Source organism: Astatotilapia calliptera, chromosome 18 (assembly GCF_964374335.1).
Source record: "Astatotilapia calliptera chromosome 18, fAstCal68.1, whole genome shotgun sequence".
Classification (NCBI taxonomy): Eukaryota; Metazoa; Chordata; class Actinopteri; order Cichliformes; family Cichlidae; genus Astatotilapia; species Astatotilapia calliptera.
In genome coordinates, this window is record NC_137439.1 from 34,275,373 (window position 1) to 34,302,416 (window position 27,044).

The 27,044-nt window shown below is 43.9% G+C and overlaps 3 protein-coding genes and 1 long non-coding RNA gene across 11 annotated transcripts in view; 3 read left to right on the forward strand and 1 right to left on the reverse strand.

Moving 5' to 3' along the window:
• fam110b (family with sequence similarity 110 member B) overlaps positions 1-7,418 on the forward strand; it is a 55,792-nt gene extending 48,374 nt beyond the window's left edge. For both annotated transcript variants that reach the window (XM_026148438.2, XM_080292580.1), the window contains one exon: positions 1,581-7,418. In XM_026148438.2, coding sequence (XP_026004223.1) covers positions 1,581-2,490 — 910 coding nt within the window. In that variant the 3' untranslated portion in view covers positions 2,491-7,418. The remainder of the gene's footprint in view (positions 1-1,580) is intronic.
• An 864-nt stretch (positions 7,419-8,282) lies between these two features.
• Positions 8,283-12,030, reverse strand: LOC113009873 (THAP domain-containing protein 6-like). 2 transcript variants are annotated; one of them, XM_026148442.2, is made up of 4 exons: positions 11,383-12,003; positions 8,928-9,120; positions 8,762-8,848; positions 8,283-8,680 (listed from the first exon to the last, which is right to left on the reverse strand). In XM_026148442.2, exons 1-4 carry the CDS (start codon positions 11,460-11,462, stop codon positions 8,468-8,470), a joined length of 573 nt encoding a protein of 190 aa, XP_026004227.1. In that variant the 5' UTR covers positions 11,463-12,003; the 3' UTR covers positions 8,283-8,467. The 2 variants fall into 2 exon arrangements, with proteins under 2 accessions (XP_026004227.1, XP_080148709.1); XM_080292583.1 differs by having other exon boundaries at positions 8,283-8,848; positions 11,383-12,030.
• Positions 10,989-17,593, forward strand: atg10 (ATG10 autophagy related 10 homolog (S. cerevisiae)). Of its 5 annotated transcripts, none has more exons than XM_026148440.2 (7): positions 10,989-11,109; positions 14,615-14,719; positions 14,796-14,942; positions 15,018-15,192; positions 15,603-15,700; positions 15,774-15,871; positions 17,056-17,593. In XM_026148440.2, the coding sequence occupies exons 1-7, from the start codon at positions 11,032-11,034 to the stop codon at positions 17,144-17,146; spliced, it is 792 nt and encodes a 263-aa protein (XP_026004225.1). In that variant the 5' UTR covers positions 10,989-11,031; the 3' UTR covers positions 17,147-17,593. The 5 variants fall into 5 exon arrangements, with proteins under 5 accessions (XP_026004225.1, XP_026004224.1, XP_026004226.1 ...); XM_026148439.2 differs by having other exon boundaries at positions 10,997-11,109; positions 17,026-17,593; XM_026148441.2 differs by having other exon boundaries at positions 11,039-11,198; positions 17,026-17,593.
• A 7,617-nt stretch (positions 17,594-25,210) lies between these two features.
• LOC145421790 (uncharacterized) lies at positions 25,211-26,089 on the forward strand. 2 transcript variants are annotated; one of them, XR_013903157.1, is made up of 3 exons: positions 25,249-25,559; positions 25,633-25,843; positions 25,927-26,089. It is a non-coding gene; the product is annotated as an uncharacterized LOC145421790 (long non-coding RNA). The 2 variants fall into 2 exon arrangements; XR_013903156.1 differs by having other exon boundaries at positions 25,211-25,843.
• The last annotated feature ends 955 nt before the right edge of the window (positions 26,090-27,044 follow it).

Sequence of the window (27,044 nt, forward strand, 5' to 3'; positions counted from 1 at the left end):
TTGCTATTACTGATGATAATAAGAATGAAATGATTTCCGTTGTTGCTGAATGTCTTACAGTTTCATTTCCCAGAGATGCTGGAGAATCTCAATTTTGTGAGTTTTTTTGTTCTGATAGAAATGTACCTGGTTTCTGTTTTTATTAGCTCGAGCTTTGCTGCTTTCTTGGTGAATTACTTTTGTTTCCTGTCTCGTCACTGCAGTCATCACTACAACTTTCTGGCTTCCTCCTCTGATAGTTTCAGGTTCAGTCAAACTTTGTCCTTCTTTTTCCCTCAGCGGTGCAGGCTTCTGTCTTACAGCATCATTACCTCTTTCTCCACTTTGGCTGTTGGTTTAGTTTAGTTGTAAGAACAAAATAGGTTGGTGGGCACGTTTCAAGAATCCTGATATTTCTTGGGACGTATTAGTGATAAGGCCCAGTTATCCCAATCACAGAAACAACTCTATCAGAATGACTGGGCCACTGCAGAGGCTTGATTCTTTTCCTCAACCTGACTGAAAAGCTGTGGACAGACCTTAAGCTAGCCGAGCACAAACAAAGATCCAAAAACCTCGATGACTTGTAAAGAAGAGGGAGACAGAAGTTCTCCACAGCAATGTGAGAGTCTGATAAAACCATAAAGAAAACGACTCCTCCAGCTATGGCTGCTCAGGGTGGTTCAGTTTAGTTTTCACAGGACTGCTGCTGAAAAAGGAAGTTTACTCAACTGACTACAAAAAATATTTTTCCTTTTTATTGCTCCTTGATATGACGATTGTTTGTTTTGTTTTTTTAAAGGTATGTTATATTGTACACCAGAATAATGGTTTCAACACTTTAAAATCTTCTGGTTTGAAGTGTTTCTTCAGTATTTAAGTGATCTAGTGACAGTCGTCAGCATTTCTACTGCTACACAGTAAACAATAGTTGCTGATAATAACTTATTTTCCAAATTGTAAACAAATCCGATGTAAAACGGTGCTCGTGTTGCTGCCATGATGCCACTCACAAACTTTACATTGTCACATCTTTCTTTGGCCTCCAAACTGTGAAAAGTAATTTGGCGAGCAGGATTTGGCTTTGAGCGCGTTCAGCGGCATGCGTGTGCTAAACGGCAGAAGCATGCACACAGCACGCACTTTGAAATTACGTGACAGGACTTTAGATAATGTTTTTTCTCACTCTGAACTTTTGAAATAAATATAGTTCCATACGCCGCTGTGAATGCTAATCCACGTGGTGACATCAGCCCAGACTGACTCGGCTGTCCACAGATGGTACCTATTTAACGTAGCCAAATACTGTAAGAGCTGTGGGCGGTGCTAACATTCAGCTGTGCGGTCACGGATTCTCTTTAGTACCAGGAGGTTCCAACATCAAAATCGGGGCTTGCTCTGGTGCACATCAAAAGTAAATCTAGCTCTGTGCTTATAGCAACCGCTCAGTTGGCTGGTGTTCATTAACTTGGCTGCTGATGGTGGTGGTTTATAAAGGCAAGTTTTCAAAAGCTAAGCTACCATCCAAATACTTGTGTCTGTGTCTTTATTTAGTTTGTGCTGGACTCCTTGGATTTTAGCTTTCTGTTTTCTGCTCCTAGGATGCCGTTAACCTATCGGTCTACCATGACTCTTAACGAACAACCACCCGACTCGACTCCCAGTCCCAGCACCTCACACTCCCTCCGATCCTTCTCCCATTCACTGAAGGTTCCCCCGATCAACAGCGGGGGGCGTCGCAGTCCGCAACAGGGAGGAAACCTGAATCTCAGCAGACGAGTCCAAGATGAGAGAAGCGGCGAAGGAGGCGTTATGGATCGTTCTCGGTCCCCGCTGCCACCTCTGCTTACTTCCCACTCATCCTCCGACCTCCTGCGACTGTGCAATGGCAAGCCGCTCCGTACTGCACGATCCAGTAGCTCCTCAGCTCCGCCCCTCCCTCCAAAACCCAAACCTGCTTCCCTCCCTCCTCCTGCACTTTCTTTGTCACTGCCTCCCCCTCGTCCTGCCCCATCCCCCTCACCTTGTGACAACACCACCCCTCAGTCGCTACCTTGTGATCTTGGAGATCCTTCAAAAATGTTAGCTGATCCTAACCTCGAGCTAGAACCTGGTTCGTCAGTGGCACGTCGCTCCTCGCTGCACAGATCTAAATCAGACCTGTCAGACCGTTACGCCCGGGCCGGAGCTGATGTGGAACGCTTTTTTAACTACTGCGGACTCGACCCTGAGGAGCTGGAGGCGGTTGGTCCGGAGAACTTTGCACGGGCCAACTCGGATATCGTCAGTTTGAATTTCCGATCAGCTTCTATGATTTCCTCTGACTGCGACCGTTCTCGGCGATCTTCCAATGATGGTCTGTCAGATGGGGATGAGGGTGAGGACGAAGAGGAGGAGGCTGGGGAGCGTGTGCCATATGGCATTTCGGCTGTGGAGCGAAATGCAAGGGTCATTAAATGGCTATATAGCATTAAGCAGGCGAGAGAGTCACACAAAGTGTCCCATGTTTAGAAGTGGAGGTTCTTTAGGCTAAAGACAAACTGTCCTAATCTCTGAAGGAATCACTGCAGCGGCATTTCTCACCGATAAAGAGGCTGTTGTCTTATTGCTGAACGAAAACTTTTTCAACTGTGTGTAGCTGAATGAAAGAGGGAGGAGTGCACAGGTATAACCCAAGCCAGGTAAGGAAAGAGACAAAATAGTGTCTGAAGATTATAGAAAAGACAAAGACTGCAGTCCTCCAAAGTTTAGAACAAGAAAAACACCAAGAACAGGAAGAGGAAAAGCAAATTCAGTGCTTACTCTAGAGTGGCCGTTAACTGCTTCTCTGTGGACACTGTATGAACTGTTGTGTAAGCAACAGGAACAAAAGTGAAATGCACTACATTTGTCCAAGGATCCATAATGTGGCCATCGCAGTAGAAAGGATTGAAGACGTTTCTCACAGAGGACATTTGGACTTGTCAGACATCAGTACGACTGACACTCTGTTGAATGTAGCCTTTGACACCTGCACTCATCGTCTTTGAAATGTTCCTCAGTCCACTTTTGTGCTCTTTCATGGTCACATCCTCAGTAGGAAACAGTCGGCCAGTTGTAAGTGGTTGAACATCATCTTACCTCACAAATGCTGTCTGTTAGAAAAATAAAGCTACAGGTTAACTGTCTTTAGCTAGCACAGAAATATTTTATACAGGCCTCAGTCTTGCTTACATTTATCGCTCATTACAGATACTTTGGATATGTTCTCCCTTTGGGACACTAAGAAACAAAAAAAACCTAACCTCTGACCCTGTGACTAAGTTTGCATAGTAAATGTATACATGTGATAAACTGAAAGCTTAAACAACAAAGACCCGTTAAATCAGCACATTTCTTGGACGGAGGCAGCTGTCTTTCACACAATCTGCCTAAATTTGCACTCAATGCAGCGCATGTAGCTTATTGCTAAACCATTGGTGAATGACGTCACACTCGTTGTGGTTTGTCTAGCACCTCACAGAAGTTCTTCCTCACAGTACTTTTCTGATTGTTTGAGGTGATCAGCTCCCCAGTTTCCAGCTTTTTGCCTTATCAGAAACATCAGTAGCATCATTCACTTACAGTAATAGGGTTGCCAACTTTTTAGCTAACAAATACGGGACACTCTGGCATGCCAGAAGCACAATACACAACCAGCTGGGTGTAGTGCACATATGCACTGTATGTGACATTGTAGGTAATGGTCAATAAATGGGACATTTAAAGTGGACTAAGGGGCAAACCAGTGTTTGCTCATTATACAGCTAAAACGGGGCAGTTGGCAACCCCAGACAGCAACACTGTGAGGTTTGGGTAACAGTGCAGTTAACAAATGGCCCCAATAAAATGCCTGTTGCTATAACCCACGGTTAAACAGCACATGAATTTTAAATAAAAAGTGAAAATCCTTATCAAGTAGCACCTGTTTCCATAACTTGTCACTGTTCATAAGTTGGTGGAACGGAGTCATCGTCTGTGCTTTCCTACAGTAACAAGTCCAAATGTCCACTGTGAGAACAGCCCGCACGCAGTGCTGATGAGGCTGCTAAACACACCTTGTGAAAGACGCCGCTGCAAACACGACTGAACTGTCAGAGCAAACTCGGTAAAATCACTTGATATTTGCGTAAAGTGACTGTTAAAGGATGGATTGATGACTTCGTCACTTGCCTCAATGAAGCTGCTGCAAATTGTTGAAAAACTCTGAAATACAGACGGTGTTAGAGTTGCGAAATAAAGACATCGGAGCGGGTGGTGAGTGAGACAAGAAGGAAAGCAAGGAACATGAAACAAAAACTAATGTCACAAACTCTGAGCATATTTATGTGGTTACACCATCAAATCATTGCACTCTTTGGCCTTTATCGCCAAATGTCTCATTACGCTGCCGTGTCAGCCAACAGAACATTTCAGCGGAGAGTTTAGGTGTCCTGTGGTGGGATATCTGTAGACGACATATTCAATTCAGGTGTATTTATTTAGCACCAGATCACAACAGCAGTCACCTCAAAGCACTTTACACTGTAAAGTGAAGAGTCTACAGTATTCTAGAGAAAACCATGACCTCTAGTTTCAATTTGAAAGCTTTTGATATTAGAGCCGTGGTTTTAATGGGAATTTCCCAACTACTTCTCCATCTTAAGGTCACAGAGGGTTGGAGCCTTTCCCCATTCAGACAGCCATTGTACCACTCAAGTCAAAATTAACTGTGGTCATGAACAGATTTCTTCCGTGAGGCTGCTTTCATGACGTAGGGTGACATCAACAGAAGTGTTAAAGTACCAAACCTTGACTTCATGCCGCCGATGTCAGTGGGACTATTAAACAGACCACAACTACTGACTTTTCTTTGGTGGCAGCCAAATAAACCAAACGCCCGGTGTTGAAGAAGCTGAAACAATCAGACCTGTAGATGTATCCACAGACGGTCCAAACCTTTATTGAGAACGTGAGTGAAGCTGCAGGACACCAAGACTCTCCTGTCGAAACAGTGTTGGTACAAATCATCATGTGTCACCACGTGCAAACACCTACACTGAAAGCAATATTATGCATACCGTATTGCAGTGCAGAACAGTGTATGAAGGTGTCAGACTGAAGTGTTGCTCACGCTGATTGCACGCTGCAGCCACACACAGCTCCAGCAGTGCGTCTGCCACCCTGCGCTGACTCCATCTCTCTACTGTATCCAAACCCTCAGTCAGTCCATCACAGGAGCAAAGTCTTTCGTTCTGCCTTTGTTTGCTCCTAATAATGACGGTGGCCGGATTACTGAGTTCCACACCACCCTTCACATCTGTCTGCAAGCCGCTGACATGTCTGAAGGCCTGAAGCCATATGGGTGTGAATGCAGTGCCTCAGCCAGCAGTTCCATCTACCCCACCACCACCTCCTTTTAGCTCACTTACAGGCCTGCAAAGGTCCAAGCACCCTGCTGGCTTCACTTCACTGCCCCTCATCCTGCACTGCAGATAGTGTTGGTGCTGTGGAAGCATAAACGTCTGAAACAGCTGGAGTCTGCTCTGCCACGTTAAACTGAATTTGGGTTGGGGGTAAGATGACTCACATGTTAGTTAAGCTCCCTATAAAGCCGTCCACTTTCAAATGCAACCAAAAACAAGGTGCTTGCTCAAAGCACCTTCGTGCTTACAATCAGTGTCAGAATGGAAAAGCTTCACCTAATGGACACAGCTGCTGCCAGATGTCTTACAGCTTTGAATGTTTCATACTTGCAGAACTCCAGGTGCAGCGTAGATGCAGTCATAAGTGAATGTAACATATGAAACATTTCTAAATGTACATCACTGGTTAGCTGTTCACATAGTGCTCTCAGGTACAGGAACAAGTTCTTGTTTCCTGAAATGATGCACAGGGACGTGTCTTTGCTGAGCTGGAGCAGTTAGGGTCACAGTATAATGCTTGTTCTTCTGAGTAATTATGAACAAAGTGTACAGCTGTAATAATCTCAAAAACCCTCCAAACATCAAATTCTTGAAAATAACACGTGCCTCGTGAAACACAAAAACTCAGTTCAGCTGCAAGGAAACAAGTACCAGGAAAGCAGTGGTTTTCTCTGAGGACTCATCATTCTCCCAGCAGCCTCTGCACCTTAGAGGAGACGCAATGAGTTGTGTCTTGAGTCCAAGTGTCAGTATAAAAGGCTCTCGTCAGATCCCGAACCAGCGCTTGATTCTTCAGTCAGCGAGCACACACTGCCAGCACAAGTGAAAATGGTAGTAAACATGAAAGCAACTGAAGATACCCACTTAACATTGGAGAGGATATAATTAGATGATGCTGAACAGTGATACTGTCAGCATACTGAATATAAATATGACCTCTAAAAATGTCAAACTAGTGCTCTGAAAACATTAAAAAAAAGTCATGAAATTCATTGTTAAACTCTGATTCTTATATCGCGCTTTTCTACTCTGTTTGGTTAGGAACATGCAGCGACAACACCCGATTATCAGCTGCAGGTTATGTGGTTTGGGTTAAAATGTTTAATAAGTCAAAGCATTGTTTTTAATGACAAGCAGGGGGAGCCCTCCAACTGCATGTATGCAAATGTGTGACACAATTAGCCCACTTCTCCTAAACCCTTTTTTTACTATGTTTTTGGTCTTAGTCACTAGTTTGATGTTTTAGTGAACACAATGCGATGCTTCCTGTGTAAAAGATAATTAACAGTAAAGCAGGACACTCGTTACCATAGTCGTGCAGTGTCCGAGGGGCTTCTGATGATTTAGGTTAACATACACCCATTCACAATAGCAACAACCCCACCCCTAGCTCAGAGTTATTAGACAAAACACCAACCAAGTGATCCTAAAGTGTGTGGACACAGTTGTCATGAGTTGCGGGATGTTTAATGTTCCTAAGACAGTGGATGTGAAGTGAAGCCAGCTGGAGGACTGGCCCTGTCCTGAGGCTGAGCATGTTCCTGACCCTTCATTTGTCTCACGTCTTCCCAGCATCCTTTGTGGAATCAAGCAAACCCTGCTGCTTCTCCCTGACAGCATGGTACGGCAGCAGCGACATTGTGTGCCATTTTCACTTTTGTCGACATGATGTGCTTTTCCTTTGACTCCGGGACAGAAGGATGTAGAGTGGTAATTGTTTTACTTTTCATTCAAAGTGTAAATATTGTAAGAAAATGTATATTTGATTTTCAAAGGACGGTGTGTTGTGTTTCAGTTTTTTCTGTGTTATAAAAGACCGGGAACAAAGCTCTGCTGTTTTGCTGTTGCCCTCAAACAGAACTGTCGGATTGAGCCGGGCATGACTGTTTCAGTGTTGATCATGTTTTTTGATGTGGAAACTGTTACATTTTGCTTGATTGGGAGAAAAAAATTACAAAAATGTCTTCGTGTTTAGTTTCTTTTGCATTATTTCAATAAATGTCTTCTTTTCCCATGTCTTGCCGCTCATGTTTGTAAGTGTTGACCTGTTAAACTAAGATGGTGGAACCTGAGCAGCGGCTGCTCTCTTCAGTCCAAACGTGAAGCTGGGCTGGCACAGACGACTGCTGTGATCTGGTGCTACAGAAATAAACTGAACTCGTTCAAGGTGAAGGTTGTTAACTTCAAGTATTACAATGATCGGTTCAATACTAGCAACTCTAAATGATAGAGCTGGGCTTTTAAATAAATATAAATGGGAGTGACTATAAGAGATGAAATGATTTATTGTAAGTACAAAAATATGTCTCGAGATCTGATTGGATACTCGTGAGATCAAAGGTGTGCTTAATGTTACTGCAGAGGAGCTGCACGAAGGTTGAGCTCTATAACACGCATGAACCAAGCTTAAAAGAACAGCTTGTTAATGCTTAAGAATCTGGGTTTGTGTAGCAGACAATGGAATAGTTCAACAAAACGGGAAAGAATTGATAATAGTCACATAAAATCTAATGTGAAAGTAAAAAGCTGCGGGATTATTCACAACTCTGCCCTGAGATACAAGCCGAGCCTTCTGGAGTGGATCTTAGACGCTCCTGACTAAGACATCGTTAGCATGCTGTGTCTGCAAGACTACTTAGGTTATGTGCAATATCAGGCCTTGAAACCACAACACAGCAGGTCAGATTATTTGTCAGATTATTCCATTAAATTGCTCTAAAGCCTGGAACAGCAGCACACAGCGACCTGTGCTGCTACGTTTGTCAAAGCAGTCTACTGCTTGCTGACGAGCACTTAATGAGACATGAGTGAGAGGTTCCTTTGCTTCCAGTATGAATGTTATGTTTGATAAACTTCTATCACTGTTTATCACTTCACTTGTTATGGTTTTTAAAAAAGTGTTATAGATTTTATTTTGAACATTTACAAAGGATCACACTAATATAACCCACATGTTGTCACGGAAACACTGTTTTTTTAAGAACTTTAATATCAAATCTGAGCAACGTTTTTTTGTTTTTGTAGGAACATCGCAGGCCAGTGGAGCGACAAAGAGAGGCCACAGTTTAGCCAAGCAGAATATCATCCAGTCTTTGCTGCAGTTCTTCTGAGAGCATGTGTTTGTGTTTCAAATCCTCCAGCAAGCTTTTTACTGTCTTTTTGTGCCTTCTTTCCCGATCCTTAGCATTTCTTAAGTCCCGACGCAATTCTTCCAACTTCTCCCGGGCCTCATTTAACCGCTTTTTTACTTGCACTGGGTCTAGCGCATACTGATGATCCTGAAAAATATTACGACTGAATGAAAAGTGGCTTTCTAACTGATGACGGTCCAGAATGTGTAAACGGCAGCTGTCACTCACAGATGCTGTTTGCTCCACATCCTGCACCTGTGGGGGTTCTTCTGCAGCTTTCTGAGAGGTCCTGCTTGTTCTGGTTGCAGTATGTGCCTGGGAAGGTTCAGAGTGCAAAAGGTTTTCCTCACAGTTATCACTCGGTTCAACACAGCCTGTGATATGTGATACTCACCTTGCCAAGATGTCTTGTAAATAAAAAAACTGATGGGATCACTCCTTCTCTTATACGAGTTGTCTGTCCAGTCCTGTCAAAGTCTTCTGCTTTAAAATGACAGCTGCAGACAACCGAGCGGTCATTTGGCTCAAAGTCTCTTCTCTTCAGGGCCATTTTCCATAACTGCCTTTTAACTTTGTCCTTCGGGAACCTACAGAGATAAGAGCCTTATGAGGAGAACAGCATGTAGTCCTGTTGTCTGTAGCAACAAGGTACACAGTACACTACTGTGGTCCCTCAGAACTCAGAGGTTTCCCCCCTCTGAGCTTCAAAGTCAACGCTGTATACACACAACCACATGTTGATGCACCCTGTCCTCCTTTTAATGAACTATTCTCAGCTTTTCTCATTTCATGTTAGCACTGCTGATTCAACACAGCTGCCTGTTTTTGTGTTCACCATATCCCATTATGGAGCCTTAAGCCGTTTTTCCCTTGACCGTGTGGAAGTGCTGGTTCTGACTGAGAAACAAAGGACACTGTGCACTGATTGGCTGCAAGTCATTACCCAGTGGGCATACCCAGGAGAATTCTCTTTTCTGGCTCCTAGAATGACCATAATGTGGAAAATGAGCTTCATGTTCACTTTGATATCTGAAAGATAAGATCTGAAATTCAGCACATTCTCGTGTTGAACTGTCTCTTGTTTTCCCCCATTGAATCTGAACCTGTGGCTGTGAGTCACATCAACATCCAAGAGGCTACAAACCACTGCAAGGACAGGCGTGCTCTACTGAACCACGACTCATAAACCCCCAGCCTCTTTCATGCTTCAGCAGGGGAACACAAAGCATGGCAGGGGCAGTCACAGGCCCCCCCGTCTGCACCACGTAACTAGCCCCCGGCCCAAGCTTGCTTGTGCTGTTGTTGGTGCTTCAGTCAATGAGAAGAGTAAAGTTCTAACATACAAAGCACTAAAGTTAGATTTTTTTTATCTCAAGTATTCAAGGAAGAGTGGTGACAAAAATATAATAATCTCTCTAATAATTACAGTTAACATCTGAAGAAACTGAAATGATCAAAAACTATTCCAGCAGCTGAGACTCTCCAAAGATCTGGGTGTGCTGGATTGCCTGAAACAAACGAGCAGCATTTTCCTCTTGTTTAGGCGCATTGGGACAAAGTGGGCACTGCTGTTTGAATGGGGAAATATCTCCATACAGGTACATGAAGACATCTGTTACCTGAACTTACTGGATTCAAAAATCAGCTATTATTTTTTTTCCAATATCACTTTTAGAAGGCCATGCAATTCATTGTTCTTGTTGTCTGAACAATAACTGGAGTCCCACTTTACAACGTAAACGTTAGAGGCGGGTGGATCGGTCCAACTTCGCTTTCATCCTTCAAATTCAGTATGTAGCCCGCTGAACTGTGTTAATTATTTCTTTGAAAAAATAAACCTCAAACATGCACTACAAAAAATTTCCAAACCTTTTTGTGTGCTTTAGAGACAGAAACATTTACATTCCAGGTCCCCAAAAACCCAGTTTCAAAACACATGACAAGCTGAAAGGTGTGTTTTGTTGTGTGAACTAATTATTCTGCAAAGTAACAATGACAGTGATATAGTGGTGAACAAAATGTGCTCAGAATTTGCAAATTGAGACTTAATCTGGTAAGTGATGGCACACCACTCTCCCCCAATCAGCTGCCTGAATAACTTACAATTATTGGTACGGATATCGGCAATAGTGGCCCTGTGTTTACTTGGTATTGGATTGATACCAAAATTTGTAGTGTGGCGCTGCACTACCGTGGATGAGGGAAAGTGTGAATAGAGTATTTTTGTTGAAATGTCCAGGCAAGTACATACATGTTAAATGACACGATATACGTGTTCACATAACGTCAGTTAACGCACAACTTCAGGCTTTTATTTCTACATGATAATCCTTCATAATTAAACAACAAGGACAAGTTGTCTGATGTCCTGTGATCGTTATGAAGCTAGAAGTTTAAATCACACATTAAGTTTCTGTACAAAGGATCGGAAAGGAAATCAGTGGTGTCGCACATCACTGTGGCATAAATAATAAATACGTTTGCTGCAACGTCATGCCATGACAGAAAGCGGTAGGAACTGTCGTAAAACGGATGTGGCAGTTTCGTACGGGACCCGTCGCGCAGTGCTGTGCTTGGTGAGTGCAGATGAAATAAACTGGAGCCGTTTTCTACCCGCACACAGGAGCAACATTACCACAGACAACGCATCCGTCGCGTGCCGTGGGTCAGTACTACAGCACCCAGCTGACTCACAGCTTCCATGTTCAGCCTCACTGACGCTTTAATGGTTTGGCAGCTTAAAGTTAAATAACTGTGTTAAAGCTGTTGACACTCTGCTGTGTGAAGAAACGCTAATAGTCGTAAACTAGATGCTATGCTCGTACAGCAGTAGTATTGTAGCGGCTCACCTGTGGAAAGTTATTCCCTGCTGCTTGGTGTTGGCGTTCCTTTGATTAGAGCACCCGAGAGCGGCACAGAAGTCTGGCATGTTCTGTTATTTTGGGCTGACCCGAGGAACCCCGTTGCAATATGGCGGCGGTATAAACACGTCTCAGGAGCCGGATGAGGAACCCACGTATGAATCATGAACGCAGTGGTCACGTGATCCGGAAAACAAACTGTTTTTTTATTGAGCAATTGCAAAATACAAACTCTCAAAGAGGAACACGGATAATAATGCAAATGAAAATTAGAAACAGTACAAGAAATACAGAATTAGGGGAATAATAAAAAAGTAAATGAATAAAAAAGTACAATTAAAAAAACAAAAGATACATGGCAGGCATTTAAATTGTGCATAAAAGGGAGCAGTGAAACAAAAAACATAAAATAAGTCAAAATTTAGAATAGCAGGAGATGGGCAATACCCTGGTAAAAATGTTTGGCATATTTGCTCTTTGTCTTTTTAAGCGAAGAAAAAAAACTTAAAATCATTAATAAAACCAGGGAAATAAGGCTTAGAGTTCCCCCATCTAGCACAATGGATATGATATTTACTCAATACCATGTTGGGTAAATATCTCTGACAGAGACATCCAAAGCTAGATGATCCATATAAAAAAACATGATATAGTTCAAATGGTGGCACATCATTCATTTTTAGAGAAATCCAATTTTTTATGTCACACCAAAAGCATTGTGTGATAGGGCATGGAAGAAATGTTTTAGGGTTTCATTTTCGTCAGTACAAAAAGAACACTGATCCACCTCAAAGCTAAATCTCTTTTTTAGAAATTCGGCCCTGGAATCAAAACCGACTGGACCTGCACACTCTCTGATTAGAGCCGGGCTACGTTAGTCTCGGCACAGTTTAGTTCTCGCTCACTTTTCAACAAAACGGATGATTTGAGGCTCTAGTTTGTCAGTGACAGGTGTGGAACAATAATTTCCGAGACATGGCTGTATTAAGAACATGCCAGATGCAGCTGTGGAAACACAGGGACACAGTGTCTACAGAGTGGACTGCACACCAGAGGCTGAGAAGAACAAAGGAAGAGGTGTGTGCATTTGTTGAAAGACAACTTCTGGACTGATGTTGCTGTTGGAGAAAAACATTTTCCATAGACTCGGAGTTCACATTGCTAAAATGGACACCTTTTCATCTCAGCATTGAACGTAGCACACTGTTTGTCTTTGCTGTGTACAGTCATCTATGGACCAGTGCAAAATTAGCTGTGAGTAGACCGCATAATGCCATCAGTAAACAACAAGACTTCCGGCTAGTTCCTTTATTATGGCGGGGGACTTTAACCACACAAACCTGAAGTCTGTGTTACCAAAGTGCCACAAAAACGTTCCCATTGGAACATGGAATGGAAAACCACTGGATCAGGTTTACACCAACATCAGAGGATCCTCCAAGACCTGCACAGCCGTCCACCTTGGACAGTCGGACCCTTTGGCTCTGTTTTTAACCTCTTATCATCAGGACAGGTCACGGTCTGAGGAGACTGATTGTGTCCCATCACGTGTCGCGCCCGCAGTCTTTGTGGCGCTTTGGCTGGTTGTGCACTAAGGGTACTTTCAAGCTCTTACAATGCTGTGGTTGCATTGAAGAGCTTGCATTACGTTTCTCCCACCAAAAACGCTGCATCCAGATGAAAAGAATCAACTTTCTGGGATGTACTTACCCAGTTGTTTGAGCATGCATAAAGATATGTAGCACGTAACTTTGCTTTAACTATGAACAATTTGTGGTTCTTCACCTCCCATGTGGAATCCCTGACAATAAGGGATAATATCAATTAAGACTATGCTTTACGTTACTGTAAGTGTAACAAAAGTGTCCCAACAACTGTTACATCAACCATAATGAGCAAGAGGGAGTGAAGAAGCAGAAGAGCATCTCTAGCGTGAGCGCATTTAGGTTTGGTAACTCACAGTTAGCAGTCAACTTAAACACTTATGCAAACGTAGGAAAAACGCTGTCACAGCAAGGGTGAAATACACGAGTCATCTTGCCTTTAAGCAATATTCCATCTAAATATGAGGTCAGTGCATCTGTACGTAAAATGAGCTCAAAGACAATCAGGTCCATATATATTTGAACACTGACACAAGTTTAGTTTTTTAACCTGTTTACTGAAACATATTCCAGTTATAGTTCTATAATGGACGTGGACATGATGTGTAGACTATCTACATTCAAATTGGATGAAGAGTTTAGAAATTTCAGCTCCTTAACATGTGCCACCCTGTTTTTAAAGGGACCAATGTAATTGGACAGTTGACTCAAAGGCTGTTTCACAGGCAGGTGTGGGCAGTTCCTTCCTTGTGCCTGGAGCTGATTTGAGGTGCGGTGCTTGCATTTGGAGATTTTGCTGTGAACAGACAACATGTGGTCAAAGGAGCTGTCCATGCAGGGGAAACAAGCCATCCTGAAGCTGCGAAAACAAACCCATCCGAGAAATGTCTTCACAATATGGAAAATCTACAGTTTGGTACATCCTGAGAAAGAAAGCAAGCACTGGTGAAGTCAGAAACACAAAAAGACCTGGACGTCTACAGATGACTGCAGAATCATTACCATGGTGATGAGAAAAGACTTCACAACAGCCAATCACATGAACAACACTCTCCATGAGTAAGGCGTGTCCATATCCAGTGTTCCATGAAGAACGCTGGACAGCTTGCACTGCAAGAGTTTATTAAAGCAAAGAAGTGGAATATCCTTGAATGACCAAGTCAGTCACCTGATCTTAACCCAACTGAGCATTTCACATGTAGAAGACAGACAGGCCACAAACAAACAGCAACTGAAAGCTGCTGCAGTAAAGGCCTGGGAGAGTCAGGAGGACATCTAGTGATGTCCATGAGTTCAAGACTTCAGACTGTCATCGCCGGCAAAGGATTTTCAACCAAGTATTAGAAATGAACATTTTATTTTCAGTTATTTGATTTGTCCAATTACTTTTGAGCCCCTGAAATGATGGGATTGTGTTAAATAAATGCTTTAGTTACTTATATTTTTATGCAAACTTTTAGTTCAACTTGCTGAATGAAAGCTGAAAGGCTGCACTTCACCTGCATCTGAGTTGTCTTGGTCCTGATATTTATGCACCCAACTTATATCGGCACACGTGCATCCACAGTCTGACTATACATGAAATACTGTTTTGTTTTTGTGTGTCCTCTGCATAGATGAGTGGGTGTGCGCTGAATGAAAAGGAGTTCTTTTCCTGCTGTCAGCTCCTCCTGCAGCAGTCTGAGCATCTGAGAGATGGCTGGAGCTGGGAGGCAGTCCAGGTGAGGAGGCCTCTCAATCTTGATCTTGATGAGCAGCCTGGAGCTGTGCTTTAAAGGCAGTCTGATTTTGGTACAGGGTTCAGAAGAGGGCTACCTCAGGAAGACTGTTCTCAGGTCAGTCGTAGCTGACTGCTGTGATGCACAGAAACAGAAGGAAGCTGCTTCAGTTTCCCCTATTTTCGCTCACCCCATCCAAGAACTGCAGCAGCAGGAAAGGACGCAGGTGAAACTTGAACAGCGCTTCATTTTCCAGCTGTCTCTCCAGTAAATATCACTAAATGTGTCTCTTCCTCCACAGCCTGTTGTTGCTACCCGTTTTCATTCTGATGGCATCACAGGCGACGGCGGTGATGAGGACGATGCAGTCTGCGTGCTGTCTGAAGGCAGCAGCCACGTGCTTCAGTACGAGTATCACATCCTGTACTCTTGCAGCTACAGCGCTCCTGTGCTGTATTTCAGAGCTTTCACCCTGGGTTAGTCACACATACGGCAGCCACGGCACACACACACCTACCCCCGTGTCCTCCTGTTTGAGCAGGATACCGCAGCGTTTGCCTTTGCTGCCACTCGCCACCAACATGATGTTAGCTGTGTTTCACCGCAGCAGCTTTCTCCACAACTGCTGTGTAGCTCTTTCAAGGGACTCGGTATTTTGTGTAAATCAAGTACACAGGTGGAAGTGATGATGTTTGGTTAAACTCGAGTAACACAACCACGAAACATAAACAGCAGAACAAAGGGCAGAAGAATGAAAACTAAACTCATCAGTATGAAGGCGACTCAGACTTAATGTTGGTGATGATGCACTAACCTGTGGCAGGAGGTCGTCCCTCAGCAGGTCCCTGTGGTATAAACTCACCCGTTTTGCACTGCTCTTTGTCAGAGGGTCGGAGTCTGATGTTAGAGGACGTGTGGAGCTCTGTTCATCCAAACTTCAGACACTGCCTTCAGAACAGTCCTTTGACTGCAATCACTCAACAGGTAAAGGAAGTCTCGGCATCATTATCTCTACTTTTCTCCTGACAGTCCACTTACTCTTGTGTCTGTGTGCCAGGAGCATCCTCTGCTGGGTCAGCCTTTCTTTATGCTCCACCCCTGTAGAACGGAGGAGTTCATGAGGCCTGTGCTGCAGGAGGCTCAGGAACAGCCCAGGTAGGGTCGCCGAACCACAGCGCTGTTGATGTAAAACTCTGAGGTAGCTCAGTGTTGCTCTGTTGATCAGGCAGCTCGGGAACATTGACTCCTGTATTAAAATATTTCTCAGGCTTTTGTGGCATGTTTCTGATTTTGTATTTTTAGCCTGGTTGGATTTGGATTGCATTTCAAAAAACAAACTTATTTTTAGGTCCACATTAGTGAAAACTGGATGCTTTTTCAAGACCAACTCTGCTGCTGCAAAATCAGATCACATCAACACACATGGTGTCACACTGACGCATACACCGTGTTGTTGCTTTCACTAACTGAATGTCAGTTTGGTTCAAAGTATTAACTCGGGAACCGTAGGACTCTGCAGCTGTCCACTCGTAGCTCTGGTTGTTACTCTGTGACTGTGGGTGTAAACTTAAACAGGATTGAACGTGCAGCTTTCAGGAGATCTAGTCTACACCCTCTGTCACCTCTGATGGTGACATATGAAGATGCTGTTTAAGAAAATCAGCTGATCCTAAAAAGTTTCTAAAATGATTTAAATACAAAGTCAGATCAACAACAAGACATATTGGAACTAACAAAACGAAGCAGAAATACAGGTGTGTGTGTGTGTGTGTGTGTGTGTGTGTGTGTGTACAAGTACTTTGATTTTGTACTTAAGTAGAATTTTCAGGTACTTTTTTCTTTACTTTTCTAACATCTTCCTTCATTTTTATACGAATATCTGTGATTTCAACTCGTTACATTTTCAGTCTCGTTGCTTTTCAGAGTCATTTGCAACACGAGTTTAACATCACTACGATCGTGCGTTGAAACATCAAACCAGTCTGAGAACAGTAACATGAAATACAGTCCTGCTGTCGACATCTCTGCTTCTGCGTTTTGGATTAGTTTTTGTTCAATAAGTAACAGCGTGGTATAATACCTCATGTTCTGTTGTTTATCCGAGTCTGTATTTAAATCATTTTAAAACCTGGTAAAGATCTGGTTCCTTTGTTGTCCCAGTATATAAAAGTTTGAGCTGACAGAGGGTGTCGACTCTGTACATCGTGACTCTTTGCAGTTTTCTTTTTGATGCAGTTGTGGCTTCCTCTGTTTTTTTGAAAAGCTGGATTCATACATATGTGTGTGTGTGTCTGTGTGTGTGTGGGCAGGCCAGTGAACTATGTGTTGTTGTGGCTCAGTGTGGTGGGTCCTGTGGTGGGTCTGGACGTCCCTCTGAAGTACTGCACCCAGCTCCATCCGTCCTCTCCCAGCAGCAGTGAGCCTGACTAGAGCTACAGCGCTCTGCTTCAGATTTGATGAGCAGCACCATGGAGACGGGAGGCGGCTCTGTGCGACATTTTGCAAGGAAGACTTGCAAATGAGTGACATCTCCCCCGTCCGGGGAGAGTTTGGACCAGTGTTAGATAACGCTCTCCACTTTCATCATCAAAACATGGAATATCTTACAGAAGAATTGCGGCCCATCTCTCCACTACAGATCCATAGACATGGAGAATCAGTGGCACATGGCGGCTTGAACTCGTAGTGAGATGCTCTTTTTCCTTTAATTTGACCACTGTCAAAATCAGCGTTTTGATTAGATACCAACTCCGTGCTTTGGAGAGATGCCCTGTGCTATTAATACATTTAATATTTGTGTTGATGTAATGTATACAATACATATTGTGCTAGAATTTAGACTCAACTGTGCAAAATGTAATAAAAATATAATCCTGGGATTTGCAGACCTCATTGAAATGATACAAAAACAAAACGAAACCAATCACGACCTTTTTGAAATGCATTTGTACATTTTATACCAGCAAAACATTTCAAAAGAAGTTGGAGGAGAGTTAAGAGAAGTTGTATAATGCTGAAAGAAACACCTGGTGGGAAATCTCCAACAAGTGGGCGTGGCCGAGTATTCCACAGAATCTTTCTGAGTGGGAAAACAGTTCAACATTTGATTCTTTTAAATATAGTCAATACAGTAATATGGTCAGCTGATGGTGGTGAGTTTTCAACGGAGCCACATCAGTGTAGCCTGTGAGATATTTTTATTATAGATGTAATTAGCGTTTCACGGGAAATGTTCAATCCATCGGTGCAAGTGCAGAACACCTTTCTGAATAAATAGTTTGTATTTTAATGATAATTATGTAACTATTCAAGTTCTATTTAATTTAAGGTTTTTTGTTTGCTGCTTAGTGTTCCGGAAAGTAAGAATACTATCAAGCCATCATCACGGTTTTCTCAGGTGCACAGTCAACGTGGACCGTATACAGTAAATCTTGCTGATGACGTAGGTGGTAGGCAGTAGTTCTGCTTACGGTCTTGACTTGAAGGATGACTGGAACACTGCCAATGATAATGCTGCATTTTTTTTACTGTAAAGCAAACTCAAGTACTTTGAGTGACAGGCAGGTTAAAATGGTGTACACTGAAGTGTAAAGCATAAAAGGCATTTTTAAAATGTGTCGGACTTTGAAGCGAGTAGCATACACTGATTTGCTGACTCGATATTAAAGTAAACCCTGCAATCTCCTGCTTTCTTTGAGCCAGTTCATGACATAAGAAACAGATAATGATGAATAAATAAGGTGTCATAATTAGATGTCAGGCCACTGTGAAAGGACAGACGACCACAAATGGGATCTCACTGGACATTTCCATCTCATTGTGCACTAAACAGTGCCGCTTTCAGGTCTCTGGATGGCATAGTATATAAATTTGTATTGATAATTATCAAAATTTGAATATATTTAGAACAGTTCTTATATAGTGCTTTTCTACTCTGAGCACTCAAAGCGCTTCACCAGAACAGCCTGTGATTGATCCATTAACCTGCCGATCAGTAGATGCTCAGCCTCCTGAGCTACAGCCTTACCCTGTCTGTCACAGACCATTCAGCATTGCTTTGGAAAGCAGCCAGTTCAGGTGCTCCACGTCTGAAACCAAAGGTAAGTGTCGTCATAAAGTCACAATCGCACGCGTGCAGGCTGAGATGTCCATCAGCCTGTATTGACTGAGTCTGTGGATATTGCGCCTCTGGAAGTAGGTAGGCTAGGTCACTTAAGATATTAAACTAAGATATCCAGCTTCAGTTGAATAAAGCTTTTAAATAATGCTATCAGTTAACTGCATTGTGTGTATGGTGCATGTCTGACAGGGAAGTTGAACAGAAGGACACCTTAGGTAAGATGGCGCCACCGGGAGTTTGGCGAGGGTGACTTAAGTGTTTAGGAAAGTAACACTACACACTGTATAGGTGGATGTCATTTGAACATGAAGGAATTGGAATCCTTATTTTAAAAAACAAACAAAAACCCCTAAGATTTATACTTGAGCTTAAGGTATTTTTAGACAGTGTACTAATACTCAACAATCACTTCATTAGGCATACCCGTTTATTACTGTGCGGTTATACTAATTGGATAGTTAAATTGCAGGAAGTGTATTTAGGCATCCAGATGTATTCAAGATGACCTGCTCAGAGTACTCTCAGAACTGAAGAGTCCTCTTGCATGAGAAGTGAAACTTCTCCACGAAACTTAAACAAGTCCAGCTGCGTTCTTTCCAAGCTTCTTATTCTACAATGACTTGGATGGCTAAGAACCGACACGGATCAAAGAGAATGGACTTTTCTTGAATGTATTGAAGGGTTTAAATGGCTGTGTCTGAACCCAGTTCTAAATATTTTCCAAAGCCGAATGATGTAGTTCTGGTACCTAAACTCAAACAAATCAAAATGGACCTCATACTGAAGACTAAATGTAAAAATCCTGGTCAGATGTCATCTGTGTTTTCATTATTATGGGCTGGGAGGTCAGTTAAAGGAAATGACCTCCCAGTCCATTGCTCCTTCAGTGGGCTGGTTTCAGTCATTATGCAAATATATTGTTATAAGATTGAAACCTGCAGTCAGCTGAGACTGAAGACGTCACTGGATGAGTGACGAAGCGTTTCTCCCACAAAACGCTGCGTCCAGATGAACTGAATCAACCTTTGGGGAAGGTTTAAAGCTCATTTTAAATTCTTTTATATTCTGTTTAATCTACGGGTAATGCACATATCCCAGTTAATTCATCCAAAGGTTAGATGCTGCAATGTTCACAAATACAAACTGTGACTGTGGATGTAAACTTAGACAGGACTGAGCGTGCAGCTTTCAGGAGATCTAGTCTACACCCCTTGATGACACCCAACCACCTTTAATGGTTTGCATATGAGGATGCTATTTAAAAGAATCAGCTGGTCCGAAACAGTTTCTAAAATGATTTAAATGCAAAGTCAGATCAACAACAAGACATATTAAACCAGGTCATTGTTTAGTTAAAAAAAACTAAGTGGAAATACAAAAATACAGAAAACTATTATATCATGAGGTGTAGCTTAACTTAAAATTATTTTTGAAGCTAATGGAAAGAAATATCAGGATGGCTATTTTTCTGAAGAGTCTTTGCACTATCACGGCTGAGCGGTGGATATCACCACCTCAGACCGGAATAAGAGCATGTATGACATGCTGTGCAGGCTTGATGTGGAGGCAGGCTTCTACTGTGTCTACTATGAGTCCAAAGCCCATATCCACTGGTCTGTGAAAGCAGGTAGGTGAATGATATCAAACACAAGGCAAGCTGATTTAACACATGAACTACAAAAACGAACTAGAAGAAAGCCTGGACAATTAAGTGACAACCGTAACCTTTAAGTCCTTTAAGTTGTAAGTTGAGAAACTGCAATGCACTGTGTATTCTAACATCTTTCTATCAGAACCAACATGAACCTTTTTCCCAGTCTGAGCTACAGTAGCTCATCTATTGGATTGGACCACGTGGGCTTAAGTGGTGCTTGGCCCTACATGACCCCGTCTCTGGTTCACCACCCTTCCATCCTTGGACTACTTTTGTTAGACAGACCACTGCAGACCAGGAAAACCCCACGAGAGTTGCAGTTTTGGAGATACTCTGATCCAGTCATCTGGGCTTTGTTTTCTTAAACCCCTCTACTTGCACATTTTCTTGCTTCCAACACATCATTTGAGGACTAAATGTTCACTACTCGCTAATATATTCCACCCACTCACAGCTGCCATGATGAAGAGATAATCACTGTTATTCAATTTACCTGTCAGTAGGCAGAATGTTATGCTGGATTTGGACGACACCACAATCACTTATGTGTTTAGTGTAATGAATGAGATTGTAGATACAAGCAGCTGAAAAAAAGCTTTCTTCCAAGGGTAGCTGGGCTCTGCCTTAGAAATAGGGTGAGGCGTTCAGCAACCTGAGAGAGGAGGTGGTTTGGGCATCTGACTAAGATGCCTCCTGAGTGAGGTGTTTCAGGCATTACCTACCAGAAGAAGGCCCCAGCTCTCGACTGGCCTCGATATGCCTCGTGCTCCCTCAGATAAGTTTAGGTTGCTGCCCCTGCGACCCAGCCACAGACAAAGAAAAGAAAATGGATGGATGGATAGAAAAAAATGGATTGTATAGTTTTAGATTGTATAGGTGAGATTTTTTTTTCAAACTTTTGAGGCGGTTGGAAATTACCTGGAAAATCAAGAGGCTGCAGAGGTACCAGAGACCGGCTCCATGTAGTTTGCTAGGATACCCAGCAGAGGGGGCTGTTTACTGGCCTCAGAAGTTGTGTGCTAATACTTCTCTGACTCTCATGTCAGTGCAGACAGATAATGCTACATAGTTTAGGTGCCATGGCCAACAAAAACAGAAAAATAAAATTACCGCATTTTTATGCTTTTAAGTTTACCAACACACTGTATGTGCACGTAATTCACATACACACCTGACACAGTAACAAAATTTTATCTTTAAAGAATATTTAAAGTACATAAAGTCATCCTAGCTCATTTCATATGGAAGGAGGAGGATATGGAAGAGAGGTCTGCAACATCTGAGGAGTAGCCATTGGACTGATTTTATTTTTAATCACATGAATGTGATTTTAAAGTGCAAACTACGCACAAGACAGAAAAACCTTGGCTGACAATGAACACCTGAAGTGCACGCATCGTCATTTTCAGCTATGCTGTTAGCTTGTGTTAAAAACATAAACACTCAAAGGGAGCGTGTCCTCATTAGATAGGGATTTAGGTAAGTGTGTGAGACTGTAGGCATGTTATACATGATCCAGTATATGAGAGTAATGCATAGTAATGAGAAATGAATGAATTTGTCGTGGGGTGTGGTTGGTGGCTCAACTGCAGAGGACGGGTGGAGCAGTGGGTTTAGGGCATGGTGTCAGGGGGAGGCTGATTGTCACAGATGGTGAACGTCATCTAATCATGCCTTCCACATTTTAGTAGCCACTGGGAAGAGGAGAGAGTGCGAAGAAGCTGATGGAGCAACGACTGGAACGGAGCACCAAGCAGGCACTCCACCTCTGGGTGCGAGGTCTTGGGAAAAGCAGGCATGTGTGAAAGAAGCACAAAGAACACAGGCTTAGTACTGAGTTGTGCCGGCCCTTTTAAATGGTGCCAAAACCCGGCCGGCATGTCGGAGCCTCGTCCCGCGCAGCCGTCTGAGTCACTGGCGCAAATGGTGATTTGAGTTGCGGTAATGTAACAGTCATCGTAAATGACTGAAGGCAGTGCAGGGCCAAGCCGAGCGACAGACAGAGGTATTGGAAAACTCCCTGTGATGTTTCACCGGATGGTGGAGGGAGATGACGCCTAGGAGAAGGAGATCTCTGCGCCCATGGTGGAGGTGTGCTGGTGGCCGGAGGAGGAGTGGGCCCTACCGCTTGGTGCCGCTCCTGTGGGGAGAGGCCCGACTACACCATGAGCCTCCCTGTCATGGAGAGGACCTTCAGGGATGTGGAACGAGTGGCTTCGGGCTGGAACGGTGGAGTGGGTCCACTTTCATCGGCTGGTTATCCTGGAAATTGCTGTAAAATTGGCCGAGGACCACCTGTCAGTGTGGCTGGAAGGCTCACAGCTGAGGCTGGCGATCGCATCAGTGTCTGATGGAGGTGGGACTAGTGTTCTGCGTTGCTGGCCCTCTGACACCCTCCCCCAGAGAGACGTATTGGGTTCTACACTCAACAAAAATATAAACGCAACACCTTTGTTACTGCTCCCATTCCCCATGGGATGGACGTAGAGACCTAAAATTCATTCCAGATACACAATATAACCATCCCTCCCAAACAGTGGTCACAAATCAGTCCAAATGTGTGGTAGTGGGCACATCTGCTATATTGAGATAATCCATCCCACCTCACAGGTGTGCCACATCAGGATGCTGATCTGACATCATGAGTAGTGCACAGGTGTACCTCAGACTGCCCACAACAAAAGGCCACCCTGGAATGTGCAGTTTTGTCTCACAGCAAAATGCCACAGATGCCACAAGCAATGAGGGAGCGTGCAACTGGCATGCTGACAGCAGGAATGTCAACCAGATCTGTCGCCCGTGCATTGAATGTTCATTTCTCAACCATAAGCCGTCTCCACAGGCGTTTCAGAGAATATGGCAGCACATCCAACCGGCCTCACAACCGCAGACCTCGTGTAACCACACCAGCCCAGGACCTCCACATCCAGCAGGTTCACCTCCAAGATCGTCTGAGACCAGCCACCCAGACAGCTGCTGGAACAATTGGTTTGCAAAACCAAACAATTTCTGCACAAACTGTCAGAAACCGTCTCAGGGACGCTCAACTGCATGCCCGTCGTCCTCATCGGGGTCTTGACCTGACTCCAGCTCGTCGCCGTAACAGACTTGTGTGGGCAAATGCTCACATTCGATGGCGTCTGGCACGTTGGAGAGGTGTGCGCTTCACGGATGAATCATGGTTCACATTGTTCAGGGCAGATGGCAGCTGAGAATGTCCCAGTTCTTGCATGGCCAGCATACTCACCGGACATGTCACCCATTGAGCATGTTCGGGATGTGCTTGACCGGCGTATACGACAGCGTGTACCAGTTCCCACGAATATCCAACAACCTCGCACAGCCATTGAAGTGGAGTGGACCAACATTCCACAGGCCACAATTGACAATCTGATAGACTCCATGCGACGATGTGTTGCACTGCATGAGGCAAATGGTGGTCACACCAGATACTGACCGGTTCTGGGTCCCCAGACCCCCAATAGTGCAAAAAACTGCACATTCCAGGGTGGGCTTTTGTTGTGGGCAGTCTGAGGTACACCTGTGCACTACTCATGATGTCAGATCAGCATCCTGATGTGGCACACCTGTGAGGTGGGATGGATTATCTCAATATAGCAGATGTGCCCACTACCACACATTTGGACTGATTTGTGACCACTGTTTGGGAGGGATGGTTATATTGTGTATCTGGAATGAATTTTAGGTCTCTACGTCCATCCCATGGGGAATGGGAGCAGTAACAAAGGTGTTGCGTTTATATTTTTGTTGAGTGTAATAAGGTGCCAAAGGGTATATACAGGGTTTGTGCTGAGCTCAGCAGCGAAGCAGTCGTCCGACACTGAGGGGGGCGTGAAGGCACCGCCGGTCCCGGTAACTCACTTCATGGAACATTTTCCACTAGAACAGACTTGTGACGACACCCTATGCTCAGCTCAGCCTAGTTAACTAGTTGGTAATTCCAAAAGCGCATTTGTGCCCGTTACCATTAATGGAAGTCCCATTTGAGCACATTAGCATGGACCTTGTCGAGCCAAGTGTAGCACAGGCGCTGTTTCAGGTCATCTCCCTACTTGGCATCCTGAAAGAGATATCGACTGACCAGTGCACAATATTCATGTCTCACAAAGTAAAAGAACTGTATGAATTACTGGACATTAAATCTGTTTGGACCAGCATCTACCAACCTCTGACATGTCCATGATTCATAAATTCACTCACGAAGATGAACGCAACTGGGATCGCTGGTTAGACCCTTTGTTGTTTGCAGTGCTGGAGGTGCCCCAGGCCTCCACAGGATTTTCTCCCTTTGAATTAGTGTTTGGCAGAAAGCTGTGGGGGATGCTGGACCTGATGAAAGGATGCATGAAGGATGCCATCACCTGGATCACACGGTGATATCTGTCTCTGCAGCCTTTTAAGTTCATGGTGGTCCATAGACCACGATGAACAGAGGGAAGCCACATGCGAACTTCACAGACCAAGGTCCTGCTGACCAGCAGATTTGAACTGGGGATCTTCTTGCTGCAAGGCCACATAATAATAATAATAATATAGAAAGATGCTTTTCAGAATCATATACATGACATTAATGAACTGGTTTGGGTCCTTAAGGGTCCGCTGGAATATACTAATAAACAGCAATGCCAAGTCCTGTTTCTCCTCGGCATACCTCATCAGGTACACGTACACCAGCTTCTTGAGTTCAATATTTTCACTCGCAACATTCTTTACCACAGCAGAAAACAACTTGGAGACCCTCCTTGGCAGTGAGACCGAGAATTCTCTTCAGTGTAAATGGTTCCTTGTTGCTCTCCAATATCTCTTAATTTCTTCATTCTTTTTAAAGTTGGCGCTGAACAGCTGAAGGCAGCTCCGGTGCTCGAGGAGGTCGGTGTCATGGTCTGGGTGTGTGGCTGTAAAATTCCACTGAAGGTCTGGCCCTCCCTGGTATCCACCCATGGGCAGGGCCTACTGCCTCCCTCACCTGAAGCTGATTGAGGCAATCAGGTTGGAGATTTAAGCTGCTTGCTGACGCTGCTTCCTCGCCAGTTCGTCAACTACCCTATGTTGGTAACCAGGCCTCATGCTTCATGTCCATGAATCTCAAGTGCTCTACTTAGCTTGCATCTTGTGTTCTAGTTACTCCTGGAAATTCCATCACACTGAACCTCTCGTCTTGGAAATCTGGTTAACCCGCCTGCTTTCAGAATCATCTCCTTGCCTCACCTGCCTGCCCTCCTGCCCTTACACCACCTCTGGACCTTCACCGCTCAGGACAGCTGCCACACACCACCAAACCCACCTGAACCGCACCACCTCTCCTTCGACACTTCCATCTCCCACCTGCACAGTAAGACGAAGATTTTCATAGCTTCCACCCTCTCCAGAACTCCTCATTGGCTACCGCTCTAACACTGCTCTCCTCTCTTCCAGTACGTACCTAATCACCAGCAGCTCCCGATGCTTTCTTGGACCTGTCCCCTTGCTTATCCCTCTCCCCTGGCCAAGACCCTCACGCCCCATGTGTCAAGCTTTAAATCAAGGACTATCGTAAACGTCATTTCTGTGCTAGTTAATAAACCTTTGCTAAACCCTTTCTTCAGCCTCCGCTTTGGGTTTTCTGCACGTGGGTTTGATTTTTGGTGCTCGGCCTCCGGCCGTTTTGTGACAGTCGGGGTGCTCTCGTGACCCGCTTCCACTGCAGCCTCCTCTCCTCCTTGGTCGTTGTATGAGTACAAAGTCAAATATTGCATCCAAAATATGAGGTTGAAGTAGAAAGTACCAAAATGCAGAAACAGAAATACACTAAAACTCTGCTTCAGTAAAGTTCTTAAATATAAATGTACTGAGTGAATGTACACAGTTACATACCACTTCTAGACTTATCCATGCTTTCATGCCATTAGTGGTTTCCTTTTTGACAGAACATATAGTTAGGACTATATGAATCCTTGGTGTAGACTGCTGGAGGCCTCTCATGATTCTTTTCCACACCTTTTTCACTTAATAGGTGTTTACACACCACCCTGCATTTAATCACGAGTTATTATTAATCTTTGGCTCTGTTCCACAGTAAGTCTTTGTCCTGTCTCCCTCACTTCACCCCGAAATGGTTGCAGCAAATGACTGCCCCTCCCTGAGCCTGGTTCTGCTTTTTCCTGTTAAAAGGGAACTTTTTTGTGCTTGCTCATAGACTGTGTTTTCTGTGTTATTGCAGGGTTTTTACCTTACAATATAACGTGATTTGAGGCAGCTGTTGTTGTGATTTGGTGCTGTATGAGTAAAACTGAATTAAATGAATTGAATTGTGGTGGTGGGATCCCATCTTTACAGTAGAGAGCCTTAAGAGCCCTGTGTTAACTCTGGATATTGTCAGCCATCAGGGCTCCTCGCAGTCTTTAACAGACTCTGACACAGCCTGCAAGAAACATATGGAGGAGACTGACCCAGCTGAGAGGATCTTCCAGCCATCAGCAGGTTTCTCTCTACAGGAAACTGACAGATGATGGAAAAAGCCCTTCAGCTGACATGGAATAGCGCAGTGTCCAGAT